This window comes from Styela clava, chromosome 7 (genome assembly GCF_964204865.1).
Source record: "Styela clava chromosome 7, kaStyClav1.hap1.2, whole genome shotgun sequence".
Classification (NCBI taxonomy): domain Eukaryota; kingdom Metazoa; phylum Chordata; class Ascidiacea; order Stolidobranchia; family Styelidae; genus Styela; species Styela clava.
In genome coordinates, this window is record NC_135256.1 from 14,191,637 (window position 1) to 14,205,115 (window position 13,479).

Sequence of the window (13,479 nt, forward strand, 5' to 3'; positions counted from 1 at the left end):
AGCTGAAGTTGCTCCAAACGACAATTTCCATAGTCTAGGCAACATTCCTTCTAAAGAAAGTCAACCTGCAAACGTATCTCAGCAAGGTTTACAGCCTATTCCAGAAGACAGTGAAATCAGAGGTGGCCAAGTGAGTTCGAAGCCTGTTGTTGCACCAACTACCACAACGACAGCTTCATCTGCTTTGGATACAAGCAGCCAATCAGGAACAAGCGATTATGATTCGTCAGATGAAGATGATGACAGCGGTAAAGATGATGATTATGATGAAATGGAAGTTAGAAAAACAAGGGTTGGTATGAATGATGACCACACTGAACATACGATGGAGGATGAAGAGGTAGAAATAAGTTTTTATCTAAAATGTTTATTTCAAAGCCTTCAATTTGCTACTTGAAAACATCAAATTCCAAACGAAAAACTTGAATTATTAGTATATTCTAAGTCAGTGGTCAGATAAACTCTCATGATCTGTTACCCCCTTTCAGAGACTCTCAACACTTGTAGCGCCTGCTCTTCTATAAAAAAAATAAAAATTAAATATTTAGTTTTGCTTTTTACTTGTTAACTGTGCTACAGTTAATAGGTTATGCCATAATTTTATTCAGAATTTCCTTATTTTGGTTCTATTATGAATTCGGGGACTGTCTGTGTTAGTTAGCCAAGTGAATATACCGCCTGCCCATAGGTTTCATTCCCTTTACACAATTTGGTGTAAAGTAGGCGAACAAAAGTAGTTACCTCCATATTGGTGCATAACTTCTGGAGCGCCATGATTTCTTCTCTTACAATAGCAGTAGCAATAGCATGTTTAAGTGACCTGATTTGATGTAAAGAGTAGTTGTGCTTTTATATTTGTGTAGTCTAATTCCTAATTTATGTTCATGCTTGACATTGAAAATGACAATTAGGCAAAAAGACAAGCCTGTTTTAAAATATCATCCATTACTGGAAACTGATTTTGCCTTCAATCCATTATTTATTAAAGTGCATTGATGATGAAGACATTATAAAAGCTGATTCAATGCAAACAACACCAAGAGGTAGTGTTCGTCATCTGCCATCCACCGAAGATGATGAGTTTCAGAAAGCACTTGATAATATTATGGTAAGTAGGTTGGTTAACACAATTAACTGTTAGTCGGTTACGGCTTCCTCCATCATTAAAGCCATGCATCTGAAACAAATAACTGGCTAACTATTCTCGTATCTGACATGGACCGGACAAAAGGCTGTGGTCTGTCGCTTAAGCTGTCTCAATGATTTTTCTCTCCTCTGGGATAAATATGGAAATCCTATCCTATTCGAGTTTCAATGTCTTATTAATGCAAAGAAATGAATATAGTCGAACAGAAGACAATGACTACTTACATACCGTAACTCTAATTTCCCATAGATTGAAAGTCTTCAAGCTCGTAAAACAACTCAGGTGCAGCAACAAGATATGACTGTTCCTGTCAGTGTCAAAAAATCAATGCTGAAGAATGATAGTCCAGGAGAAGATAATGCTATCAAGTATGATCATTTTTATGTCTTATCAAATATATTTTGAGTCGTGACCGAGAAAAATGTACATCTGTCTCTGGCTACCAACTCCAGGTTGAAGGCATATTTTGACTTCATCTCCCAACTTGGAGAAATCCAGATTTTAGCCACATAAACTTACTTATGCAAGTTATCAAAAAGTGTCTGTTGAGACATTTTAGTCAATTTTATGGTTTTAAGTTAGATTCTATTACCATATTGATTACTACCATTAGAAGTCTGATGTTTTGACTCAGCCCGAGTGATTTCAAAATACGCTACGACTTCAAAGCCCTGAAATCATTATTATTATGTATATACTAGTCAAAAACAACTTCAATTTTTGCAAGAGTTCGGCATTAATAAAAGCTATCATTTTAGTCTTAACTGGCAATTTGAAAATTACTCCATTTCCTATAAAATATCTCACCAAGAGTAGATATTAACCATGAACTGTCAAACATCTATGAAAGAAGCAAATGAACAAGTTTCATTCAAAATTTGACTTTTGTTGCTATAAAAGTGTGCTTTTATGAAAATCTTGCCAATTTTGACCAGTTATTTCGATTCAGGTTTCTTCTTCTGACCAAAAAAGCTGGAAAACAAACCCTAAAACCTCTCCTAATACCCAAAACTGAACATCTCGCTGCGAGTCTGAAAGACAGAGCACAAGCTGAACAGAAACAAAAGCAGGAATTGAAGAAAATAACTCTTTCTATAAATGAAAGACAAGTCGAGGAAGAACATCAGCAAGAACTATTCAACAGCACAAGGTTTATCTACTTCATTCGTTTTACATAGTTTCGACAGAAAATCATTAAAAACCTCTTTAAATCGAATCTGAGATATATATTCATAGGTTGTGAGTACTACTATTTGGTCTGTCTGAGTTCTGATAACACTCATTGGCAAATTTGACACGTGTCTTCGATTAAACTAAAATGATTTCTGCTATTCATTACTCTTTTGATAACAGTAGCAGTTATGTCACATAGCCTAATTAATAATGTACCTTGAGACTAAGACAGTTTTTTTCTTTCTGAGGGAGAGGAAAAGCAGTAAGATGGCATATACAAGACCTGTCGTCTGACTTCTAGTTCATGTCGGTATGGGATTCGTTGGCCAGTCATTTGTTCTAAATGCCTGGACTTAATGGTGGAGCCGTAACGACCAACTGTTACTTCTGTGGTTACCTCCTTACGACAGCAATCTCTCGCACATAATTATCCCGTAACGCCAATATGGGCTTACGTAATTATAGTTGTCAAATTCGGTTCTAAAAGGGTTATTCTGTCACGGGATTAGATCCTGCGCAGGGTAATCAAGAGGTTCCTAACGCTTGGCATGATGCATCATACTGCAATTTAAGTTTTTTGTTATCTAGATCTCCCCCTGCAAACTTGAATCGTGAGAGGAGACCGAAATATCAGCCACCGAAAGGAGCACCCAATGCTGATTTGATCTTCAACACTGGTGGAAGGTATGTTTTCAGTCGCATGGAATCACCTATCCTCTAAATCAATTATTGTTTAATGTTTATACATATATAGTACATGCATATAGCAGTAAATTGAGAAACAGGTTTATATTATTAGGGCCAAGTGAGCATTTATGAAGTAAATATGGTGTACAGTATTATTTTTCTTAGTTGTCATCTTTTGTTTTTGTATAATAATTTAGTACAGGCACTTACACCTTCTGCAGCATTTTGAAATTTAAGTTATTAATTTCCTAGTGTAATATCACTTTTTAGTTTTCTTAATCGAACTATGAGACGAAGAGGATCATTCCAGAAAAGAGGTTATGTTCGTTATAGTACCTAAGAATCTGTCAGAATAACCTTGTGAAGACATCTGTAGAAAGTTAAACTGGCACATTGATACTCGTGACTACCACAGAGGTCAGCACAAGGGACATACTTATTCAGTTTCTACGGCATGAGAGACTTTATTCCTTATTTTGAAAGGTTTATACATTGAGATTCAACAATAAATATATATTTTTCGTAAGAAGTTCGTAGTTTCTCACAGAAAATATTGAGTCTTTGTTCGATTTGAAAGGAAGTCGGTAGACATTTTAGCAGAAATCCCAGAAAGAAGCTTGAAACTTGGAGAATTCAGCTGTTTGTCACAAAGCATCAACAGGAAATAATTCAGTATAGCATATAAAAGAAGTTTTTATAAGTGTTCCATAAGTTCTCTATAATTTATATGAACATTATCTCCATGACAGGCAAAGTTGCGGTCAGTCGCACAATTTTTTATGATGTCTAATAATTAAAATTATCAGCGTGATTGCAAATGAAATTGTGAGCGACTGTTTTTTTTGATTGATGTCTGCATGTCGTACTAATATTAGACTAAAGATTGACCTTCGTGAATTCTAAGATTATCATGTAAATAGTGATCATCATCAGTTAATTAGATTACAAAATGCAATTTTATATGGCTGGTGGTCAACATTCCAAGCACATGAATTTCGAATGCACATATGCATACAAAGATTTTTCACAATTGCAGTGCCATCGGCCAGTCTAAAATTTTTTAATTTCGATTAAGCTGAGATAAATGTTCAATATACCACTACAAATTGACAGTGCATTTCGGCAATTATATTTTACACCGTTCAGGCGACGTTGATTATCCAAGTCACGAAAGAACCGCAACGGATTTCGTGGGAAATTTGAGCGGGTGATGAGACGTGATCTGGAGTTAGCTGATATGTCATGTGGAGGAGAAAGAGAACACTGGAGGAGCAACGCTATCGTATAATCATTCACGCAATCTATTATGGAATTTCAATCTGAACATGTAGTAGCATAGGTTTTATTTGTTGCTATTTAATAACCTGAATCAGAACAAGAATTTGGTAATTCGAAGTAACGTATTTCGGCAAAATAAAAGTACGCAAGATAGAATTAATTTCGATGTTTTCTGGCTGAGACTATTACTGGGCGAAGTAATAGGTACACACAAATCTCTGTATAGTCAGATAGGTAACGAATCCAAATTGATGAGAATATGACTTCAGTAAAAGTAGTGAAGAGGTATGATATATATGTATGTCGTTCCTCTCCATAAATTCGGTATATTTTCAGATATGGACCATATCCACCTTCCACTATTTGTCGGGGTAGTCTTGAGCTAATACAGTACAAATTGGCTTCCCGCCAGAATACCAACATAAATGGCTGCAATTTAGTAGTCAAGGGGTGGGACTATTGTGCTTATACGAGATTCATAAAAACATTTCGTCACGCTAATAACCGAATTGCGTAAGTCATTTTTAGCAGTTTCGAGAAAAACGTAAAAAACTTCCTAATGATATTGTTATGCCATTGAGAGTCAATAGTTTGCCATGGTTCAATTTTTTGATCGTAGCCGGATTTAAGTTAATTTGTATGACGCAGTTAAGTGACGTCATAATGGCGCACTGTGACTTAGGCAGAAACGTGTCTATGACTTGGGGACATACGCAATTTTGCAACTTAACTATATGCACCAGTCCTGAAAACTAAATATTCCAAAAACGAATGTAATTCTCAGTATCTACAATGTCCAATCCCCAAAATAGCTAATCAGTTTCGATTACATTACTTTTTATGCTTAAAAATATATATTTCATCAATATAACACGTTCTGCACACCCACCGAAATAAGATTGAGATTAAATATAAAGAATAACACAGCAATGCATTCAATATAAAAGCCAACCAAGGTGAATTGGACTCGGACAGTGAATATCACAAGTGCACGCCTGCTTATACTGTAATATAAATTCAAATTAATACGCGCTAAGCTAGAATTCGAGATACAAAAACTCAAAAATACCTCGCCGAGGTTATTTTGCCTTTGTGACGTCACAATAGTCCTGTGTGAACAATGATAATTCATTATGACGCAACAATTGCACAAATGTGCATGTCATACTAAATCTCCATTTTTATGGGTTTCGGAATTCTTAAAATGAAATCTGAGTTAACGGACAGGTGCACAGCATAACATAAATACCCATTTTATAAAAAACTCAAAATCGCCAAAAATGACTTACGCAATTCGGTTATTAGCGTGACGATGTGATTTGTGGATGTCGCTTCAAGATTTTAACATGGTTTGAAACATTCTGAATAGCTATATCAAGTATATTTGATATAATAAAACAGCACGTTCGTTTTTTTCCTCAATATTATAATATTTATAAGCTAATAACCATCTCTTTTCACAAAAAAGGAGGCACATTTGTAAGCTTTCGCTAGATTTTAGTCTAACTTCTTCAGAGAGAACATGTAAACGCTAACAATAATACGATTCAGGTCAAATGTTGGTCTAACTGGGCCGCATGTACTGCTGAGGAGGTCGCCAAAAATTGATCACTATCATATTTAGTAGAGCGCCACCGATATATCGGCCCGATATTGCGTGTTAGCCGATATATCATATCGGCATTAGTCGGGCTGCGTGCTTGAACGACTCTCGCCTTCATTTTGCGTTAAAAGGGTGTTTCCCCTAATGCCCGTTGGCGTAGGATTAGCCATTCCTTGAATGGTCATAACTGAAAAGTTATTATCAGGAGTAACATTCAAAATGACGTTTTCGAGAGTACACAATGAGAAAAAGGCAACTTTGGTATCGACAGAAAACGCTAGTTCTATGAATAAATTCGATTTGAAGTTATTGAGTTAGTAATCACAGAAACATGGTACAGGTAACTCAAAGCTGAGATTTATTGGGGTCCCTATGATGGCTATACCTTCTTCCAATGAAACTTGTATTATCCATCTATCACCATGACGAGTAGCCTAATTGTACTATTGCATTTCGATGGCTGCTATACAGTAACAATACGGTTATATATATAATAATGCCATTAAACTAGTTCCGAATTTGTGACCTCCCTAAATGCAATTTTGAATTTCTTGGGCAACAGTTTTATCTATATTAATGGTTGTTTATCATTTTGCTGATAATCGAACAAAAAATAGATGTTTTATATTTAACTAAATAAGGTATTTAGAGTCTGTGCAATTTTCAACACTGAACAGTTTTCAAAACCCTAATTTTGAAGACCTCTAGATTTGTTGACCAGTTCATGTAGGCATGGGATCTCTTTTTATAACTCTGGAAACCTAGTTATGCAGCATATCAGCAGTATTTCAGTTGTAACTGCACAGGTTAACAATTCTTGTTCCTGGAAAAGGGAAGACTGATATTGAAGTCACGGGAAAAGTTACAGAATAACATTTGTTCAAGCATTATTAACTGGAGTTAGTTAAATAAAAGTCCGACTGCAATGATAATAAATATCAAAACGAGAATATCGGTCAGAGACCCAAGACTTATCGATCGAAAGTTAGGGGATCCCCAAAACAGCGCTCTTATTCCATAGTGACACCTTGTGTCCCATCACTAATTAATTAATAACTCGCTAATTATACGACCTAATTCATTCAAAATCAATAGGCTCCTGGTCCGACATATGATGAATGCACATGCAAAATCTGGAGCAGATTCAATCTCGCTTTCGTGAGATATCGCGTGCATCTAACAGACAGACATACAGACAAATACCTATCAACATACTTACCGATTAAAATCGATAAGTAATGAAACTACAGACTCACGACGAGGTACATCGTAAAAGCCGGTACATCATAAAAGCCCATTTTGTGGCTCGCAACCTGATTTATATTAATATTGGTATCGGTGGTATTGAAAAAACTGATATCGGTCGAGCTCTAATATTTAGGTTCTTTGGGTAGTCTTGTTGGATTCATCACTGGCTAATAATTGCAAAATTAATAACCTTCCAAAACAACTTCTACACCCAGGTTCACAAAACTACCGCGCCTCCACACCCCCTATTGGCAAATAATATATATGCAATGTGATTTCCTTCAATTAGTTTATTTAATCGTTTATAAAATTAGATATAAATCATAAATAAGGCACTAATATCTACAGGATAGGACACGAATTGTGGCTTAAACTGTAAGCTTGCCACTATTTTTGGATCACCAGTCAGTTAACCTCTCCGCCGTGCCTTCAATTACACGTTTTTACATCTTGCGATCTCTTCTTGTGTCATATTGGGAACGATTTTCAATAGTTCCTCGATGCCCGTCTTCATGTCGACTTTCGCTTTGTATCCGAGAGCACGTATTTTTGCGTATGACACCTCGTAGTCTCTCTTATCCAGATCGGTGCCGCTCTTTGATTCCGTAATACAGCACCCGGATACATTAGCTTCAATCATCTTCGCTACATCACGTTTTGTCATGTTCATGGATTCATCACCCACGTTGAAAGCTTGTGCTGTCATCGACCTGTGATAATTAAAATAGATGACTTAGTACGATATGGTCAAATTTTGATATGTTATTGCATCTTGTATTACAACAAGAGAGCAATGATCGAATATATGGGCACGAAAACCAAAACGAAGTAGTATCAACTCTTACAGTACAGGTCCGACTGCCGACTTCACTGAGCACCAAGATCGCAAATATGCGATATTTGAACCGCCACATGGTGCGCAATTTTTAATTAGTGAAAAACAAATCCTATTGGCGAAACAGAACTTTTTGAAATAAGTAACAACCTCCTGGCGACAACAGCGATCTTTAAACCGCTGAAACGCTCGAAGAAATTGAAGAGTAAGTCGACTTTTCACAACAAGAATAAATTTAAAAAACAATTCACAGGTTCCTTTTCGTGTCCAATAATATATTCGTCAACTCAATTTCGTTGGCCTCCCATCGCATTTTAACGGACGTTTACGCCTCGAGCGATCCCACTTTTGATGCATAAAACAAAAATTGATCCTAAATCTATTTTTCCTCCACGCGGATTTGTGTCATAACCCGTAACAAGAGCTGTTTTATAGTCAGTCGCGTCATTACTTATCGATCTTAAGATCGGTAAGTATATTGATAGGTATTTGTCTGTATGTATGTATGTCTGTGTGTCTGTTGGATGCACGCGATATCTCACGAAAGCGAGATTGAATCTGCTCCAGATTTTGCATGTGCATTCATCTTATCTCGGACCAGAAGCCTATTGATTTTGGCGAATTATGTCGTATAATTAGCGAGTTATCAATCAATTATTGATATAGTGATCTAGATTTTTGTAAAGCGAGAGAATTTTGAAACCCGCCGAGTGTGTGTGTGCGATGCGCAGTGCGCAAGTTACAAGAGCGGATGAATCGAAACTGCAGTTTCTGTTTTGGGGGATCCCCTAACTATCGATCGATAAGTCTTCGGTTTCCAACCGATATTCTCGTTTGTATGTCATTTACTTGCTGAACGTGCCTTTTGCTATTCGTAATTATCAGTTTAGTATATATATATTTTGATTTTCAAATTTGGCTAAGAATAAGAATAAACTTCGTACTCTCTCGCCAGATCGTCATTTGAACTACGTACTGCAGGACAACGAGGTTGTCAGTTGGTCTTGAAGCTTTGGCCAGCACAGAGAAACAACGGTTCCATTACATTTGAACCCACGTACATTTGAACCCACGACAATTGTACCTGCATGCCATTGCACCGATGGAATTATTTTGGTTTTACGGATATTTGTACCCACACTAACCTAACCCATGGGTTTTAGCACCCGCATATTGATTGAACCCGCGGATATACACGTGGGTTGAAATGTACATGGGTTCAAATGTACGGTCACCAGAAACAACATTATCTTTCACATCAATGATAAGTGAATAAAAACAATGTATTGTGTTCGGTAATAATCAAGAAACGACAACATACACGTCTCGATGTGGTCGACTTCTAACACAGAAATAGTCGCGAATGTGCCATAATTTGATATTTAAACGTGGCGATTGTTCGTAGGCGTAATAAGAATGCGGCCCGCACGATATCGAAAATCTGTATATATGGCCCGCTAGTATATGACATAGCAGGACGAGAAATATTTTGATTGTAATGCGGTGGTTCTCTTCAGTCTACAGTACACAATACAATAGGGTAAATATAATGGCTACAGCACCAAGTATACAATAGTGAAGTGCGCGTTCTGACTGATTGGAGGAGATGTTTGCATGAGCACGTTCTTTTTGTTGAGGCGGTTCTATTGGATAGTCTGCTTGAAGTACCTCTTTTGCCGAATAATATAGTGTAATAAACGTTGATGAAATAGTCCTAAAGTTGATGAAATCCTGTAAAATACACTGCTTTCTCACAAGAGTGGCCAATAATAACTATATGGAACAAGGAAAACGTAATTATTGAATGTAAGTGTGAACTAAGCGTAATTGGTGAAACTAACAATTTCATTGTTGCAAGTTGAGAGTATATCTCCAATAGCTCAATTTATAAGAAAATTACCAACGTAACAAATAAGCTTTGTACGCACGCGTTGTCGTAGGGTAATAATTACTCTCACAGTATATCTATGTAAAAATTAAACATACATACCCAATCGCCCAATTTATAAAGAAGATTACCGATATAATTAACAAAAAAGCTTTATATACACACGTTGTCGTAGGATAATGATTACCCTCGCATTATATGTAAAGATTAAACAAACATACCCATAGTGTTGCAGAGCAAAAACAAACGCCCTTGCTGCATCTCTTACATGAAGGAAAGTACGGCGGAAACCACCCTCGTAAAGATCAAAGCTTCTCTTCGACACCGCCTTGTTCGTTAAATCATTTACCAGGAGATCAAGTCGTAGGCGAGGCGAAACCTGTAATCAGTATCGTGGTTAATCTATGTCGATTATAATTTTGGATGGTTTAATATTTACTGCTCGAGCCACGCGTTGTTCGAGGCTGGCGACTTTTTGCCAAAAGGATGCGATGACGATATGTTGCCCTGGGGCCTTCCACAGCCAGTCTCGTTTATTTTATGGTATTTCACATGGTGATTATTTTGAGAAATGAAACGTGGAATTACTGAATGTTCCCGAACACTGTTCAATCACATTTTTCGTTGGAAGTTTTTTATTCTTTTTTCAATTGCGAGACAGTCAGAACTTGAACACAGGCTATAATATACGTCAGTGTTCTAACATGTCGTCATTTCCTCGACAGCGAAATTAGATGGCGCTTGCACATCTATCCTATTAATTTACCTAATCCCAAATCTATTCGGTAAGAATTCTTGAAAATAGAATGTCATGGTGAGTTTATATCTCGGTGGTATTCTCGAATTAAAAATGCTTCGTCATTTCTAAATTCGTAACTGTCACATCTGTCACTAAATTATTGTAGGCGTCATGAGTACGTCATGCGGTGTCTCACTATTTTATTTCGAAATTTAGCGAATTACTGTAACATAAGTGACATTTATAGTTTTTAGTTGGCTTTTTTGCCTACTTCTTTTGTAAAGATTTCACATGATTTTTGCAGTGAGGCAGAACAATTCACATATAGTATTTGTGCAATGCAGAGAGAAGTCTCCTTTACTTACCCCAAAAACTGTCGCCAATCGCAAGCCAACACCTCCAACTTCCCTGATGAGTTTTTCTCCATCGGCTTTTGTACTTCCGTATAAAGTCAGCGGACTGATAGGTGTTTCTTCGGTGCAGACACCTGTAACTGCTCCGTAACACGAACCTAGAAAATATTAGAATATTTATTATTATTTATTAAATGTTAGAATGTTTTTGATTTATTGCCCACTTACGAACCTTCAAACTTCTGAGAAAAGTACAACAAGAGTTTAAAAGAATAATCGATTACTATCGATTCAATTGACTGCCAAGTTATTTATTTATTGACAGAAAATAGTGAAATTTTTGTAAGCCAATCGCATTCGTGGTTTAAGTTCAAATATTGAAAATTCATCATCATTGTGGATTTCGCAAAAGTGATATATACAGCAGATGGAAATTTCAGATTTCCATATTAGAGATGTATCGGTATCGGCAATATCGCTTTATTTTCGATATCGGCCATTGTATCGCGTGGGTAATCCTATGCTTTATTGTTGCCTTTTTGTGATTTCTATTTGCATATTTTATTCGAAGTTAGAAAACCGTTAAAACCCCATCTAGACTAGACGTCGTTAAATCTCCTACACTATCGTTTCATGATTTCATTGCAATACATCAGACGTCGTTAAAACCACATCTAAACACCGCTAAATCTCGTAAACTATCGTTTCTGAATTTCATTGCAATGCAATAAATTCATTGTACAATGTACAGCATTACTGATATATATTTGTGGGATTGGACGCAATGAGTGTTCGCGCGTTTTCGAATAGTTTTCCAAGGATCGACAGGGCCAGATAATTTATTCACCCCCATATTCAACTTCTGTATTTGCCAGGATACATAGAAAAGTTGTTACAAATGGCAGTTCGATTACATTGCATACAAATGATATTTATATTGAAAAAAAATGATCTTACACCAGAAACCTATTTTGGGCCTAAATTATAGAAAAATATTTTTCTCACCCTAACTGAGATGATATATATCAAAATTCGGTCGAAAATGCTACATGACTATTACATGCCGGCGGATGTGTAGAGGAATTCTGAACATTTACCACGAAATTTCAATATTTTACATATTCCATACCTGTTGATGCATACACTATTCTCTGGCCCGGCTTCATGTTTTGTACTACATTTTTAGTTCCCTGGACATTTACAGTTGTTGCCAGTTCTGGATCTTTTGAACAGGCTGGGTATCCCACAATTGCGGCCAAGTGAATGATAGCGTCAACATCGGCCATCACCTGAAAATTTAAATTTATTTCTTTATCAATATTCCCTAAAATAAAATTGTTACAACTTTAAAATCAAGGTTAACATGCTCTCAGTATTTTATACCACATTTATGTACCAATATACTTTGTCAGCAACAGATTATAATCTCAAAGTTGCCTACTGCTTAAATATATATATTTAAAGTATTAATAAGAATGCGAAAGTGCTAATTTAATTCAATTACCGTTTTCAAGTGATCTTCATCAAGCACGTTCCCTTTTATCACAGTGAGTTTGGGATGAGAAGCTATTGGAAGCAGCGGTGCGATTCCCCAGCTGTAAAAGAGTAACAATGTATTCAAATTGAATAATTAAACCAAAGACCGAATCAATATCGGGCCGTTATATATAAAATGTAATTTTGTAAGTGTATATTTTCCTTGCAAACAATTGCACATCAAGAATATAACGAAGGCGCTGTCTATTGTTGTTATGAAAAATATGAGTTTTAACACAAACTACATCTTTTGTACAAAGAAATTAAAGTTATATATATGTTGTAACCACCTATCGATGATAACTTTTGTCATATACAAGATTTAATGTTTCACAAACCTGAAAGAATCATACACAATAACTTCATATCCATCTTCCAACAGCATAGGAATCATCGTCGAACCAAGATATCCGGCTCCTCCGGTTACAAGAACTTTCTTGATGTTTTGATCATCACGCGGAGCAATTGTGGATCCCGACATTTTGTGAAGGAAATTTTGTTTCGAATTAAAATTTATAAATACGTTGATCTGTTGACATGGAATATATATATATGATTTTTTTATATAGTTTCAGTGAAGTTTTTCGTTATTTGATAATGTCCATACGTTTTCTGGACTTTTTCGTGATAGTTCAAGTGTCGTCTTCAGATGCGACTGCTTTTGGAATAGTTAACGTTGTTGGAGCAGGCCTACTCTGTACACAATATTGTTTTTTTATCTAGATTTCTATCTCTGCTAGTTCTTCTAAAATATTTCTTTACCAAATCAGCTATATTCCGAACAACTATAACTAGAGCAGCACAATTTTCGGCATGTTTTATATCTATTCCCTAGCGACAACATCATGCCGCTAGACCGCTATTTTACCGGAAATGTAAAACGTGTCAGAGCGGGTATCTAATATATATATGAACTGTCTATATAACCGAGAATTACGACGTTGCGAAATCAATACTTTGTCTTTATCTTACTTCATAACCTGTGACACAGT

General features: G+C 36.2%; 2 protein-coding genes across 3 annotated transcripts in view; one reads left to right on the forward strand and one right to left on the reverse strand.

Annotated features, from left to right (window-relative positions):
• LOC120327573 (regulator of nonsense transcripts 2-like) overlaps nt 1-4,441 on the forward strand; it is a 62,108-nt gene extending 57,667 nt beyond the window's left edge. The window contains exons 24-29 of one of the 2 annotated variants that reach the window (XM_039393899.2): nt 3-340; nt 989-1,108; nt 1,397-1,515; nt 2,097-2,297; nt 2,909-3,004; nt 4,154-4,441. In XM_039393899.2, coding sequence (XP_039249833.2) covers nt 3-340; nt 989-1,108; nt 1,397-1,515; nt 2,097-2,297; nt 2,909-3,004; nt 4,154-4,163 — 884 coding nt within the window. In that variant the 3' untranslated portion in view covers nt 4,164-4,441. Of the gene's footprint in view, nt 1-2; nt 341-988; nt 1,109-1,396; nt 1,516-2,096; nt 2,298-2,908; nt 3,005-3,277; nt 3,640-4,153 lie in introns of those variants that run through there. The other variant, XM_039393898.2, reaches the window with a different exon arrangement.
• A 2,967-nt stretch (nt 4,442-7,408) lies between these two features.
• Nucleotides 7,409-13,016, reverse strand: LOC120328583 (GDP-D-glycero-alpha-D-manno-heptose dehydrogenase-like). Its single transcript, XM_039395115.2, has 6 exons — nt 12,826-13,016; nt 12,456-12,546; nt 12,081-12,240; nt 10,964-11,109; nt 10,081-10,238; nt 7,409-7,846 (listed from the first exon to the last, which is right to left on the reverse strand). Exons 1-6 carry the CDS (start codon nt 12,966-12,968, stop codon nt 7,570-7,572), a joined length of 975 nt encoding a protein of 324 aa, XP_039251049.2. The 5' UTR covers nt 12,969-13,016; the 3' UTR covers nt 7,409-7,569.
• Nucleotides 13,017-13,479: the final 463 nt, after the last annotated feature.

Bases quoted from the DNA above. Each gene is read 5' to 3' on its own strand.
- LOC120328583 (XM_039395115.2), bottom strand. From the start codon at position 12,968: ATGTCGGGATCCACAATTGCTCCGCGTGATGATCAAAACATCAAGAAA. The intron at 12,547-12,825 runs GTTTGTGAAACA...ACTCTTTTACAG, and splicing joins ATTGTGTATGATTCTTTCAG to CTGGGGAATCGCACCGCTGC. The intron at 11,110-12,080 runs GTATGGAATATG...AATATTTTCTAG, and splicing joins AATAGTGTATGCATCAACAG to GTTCGTGTTACGGAGCAGTT.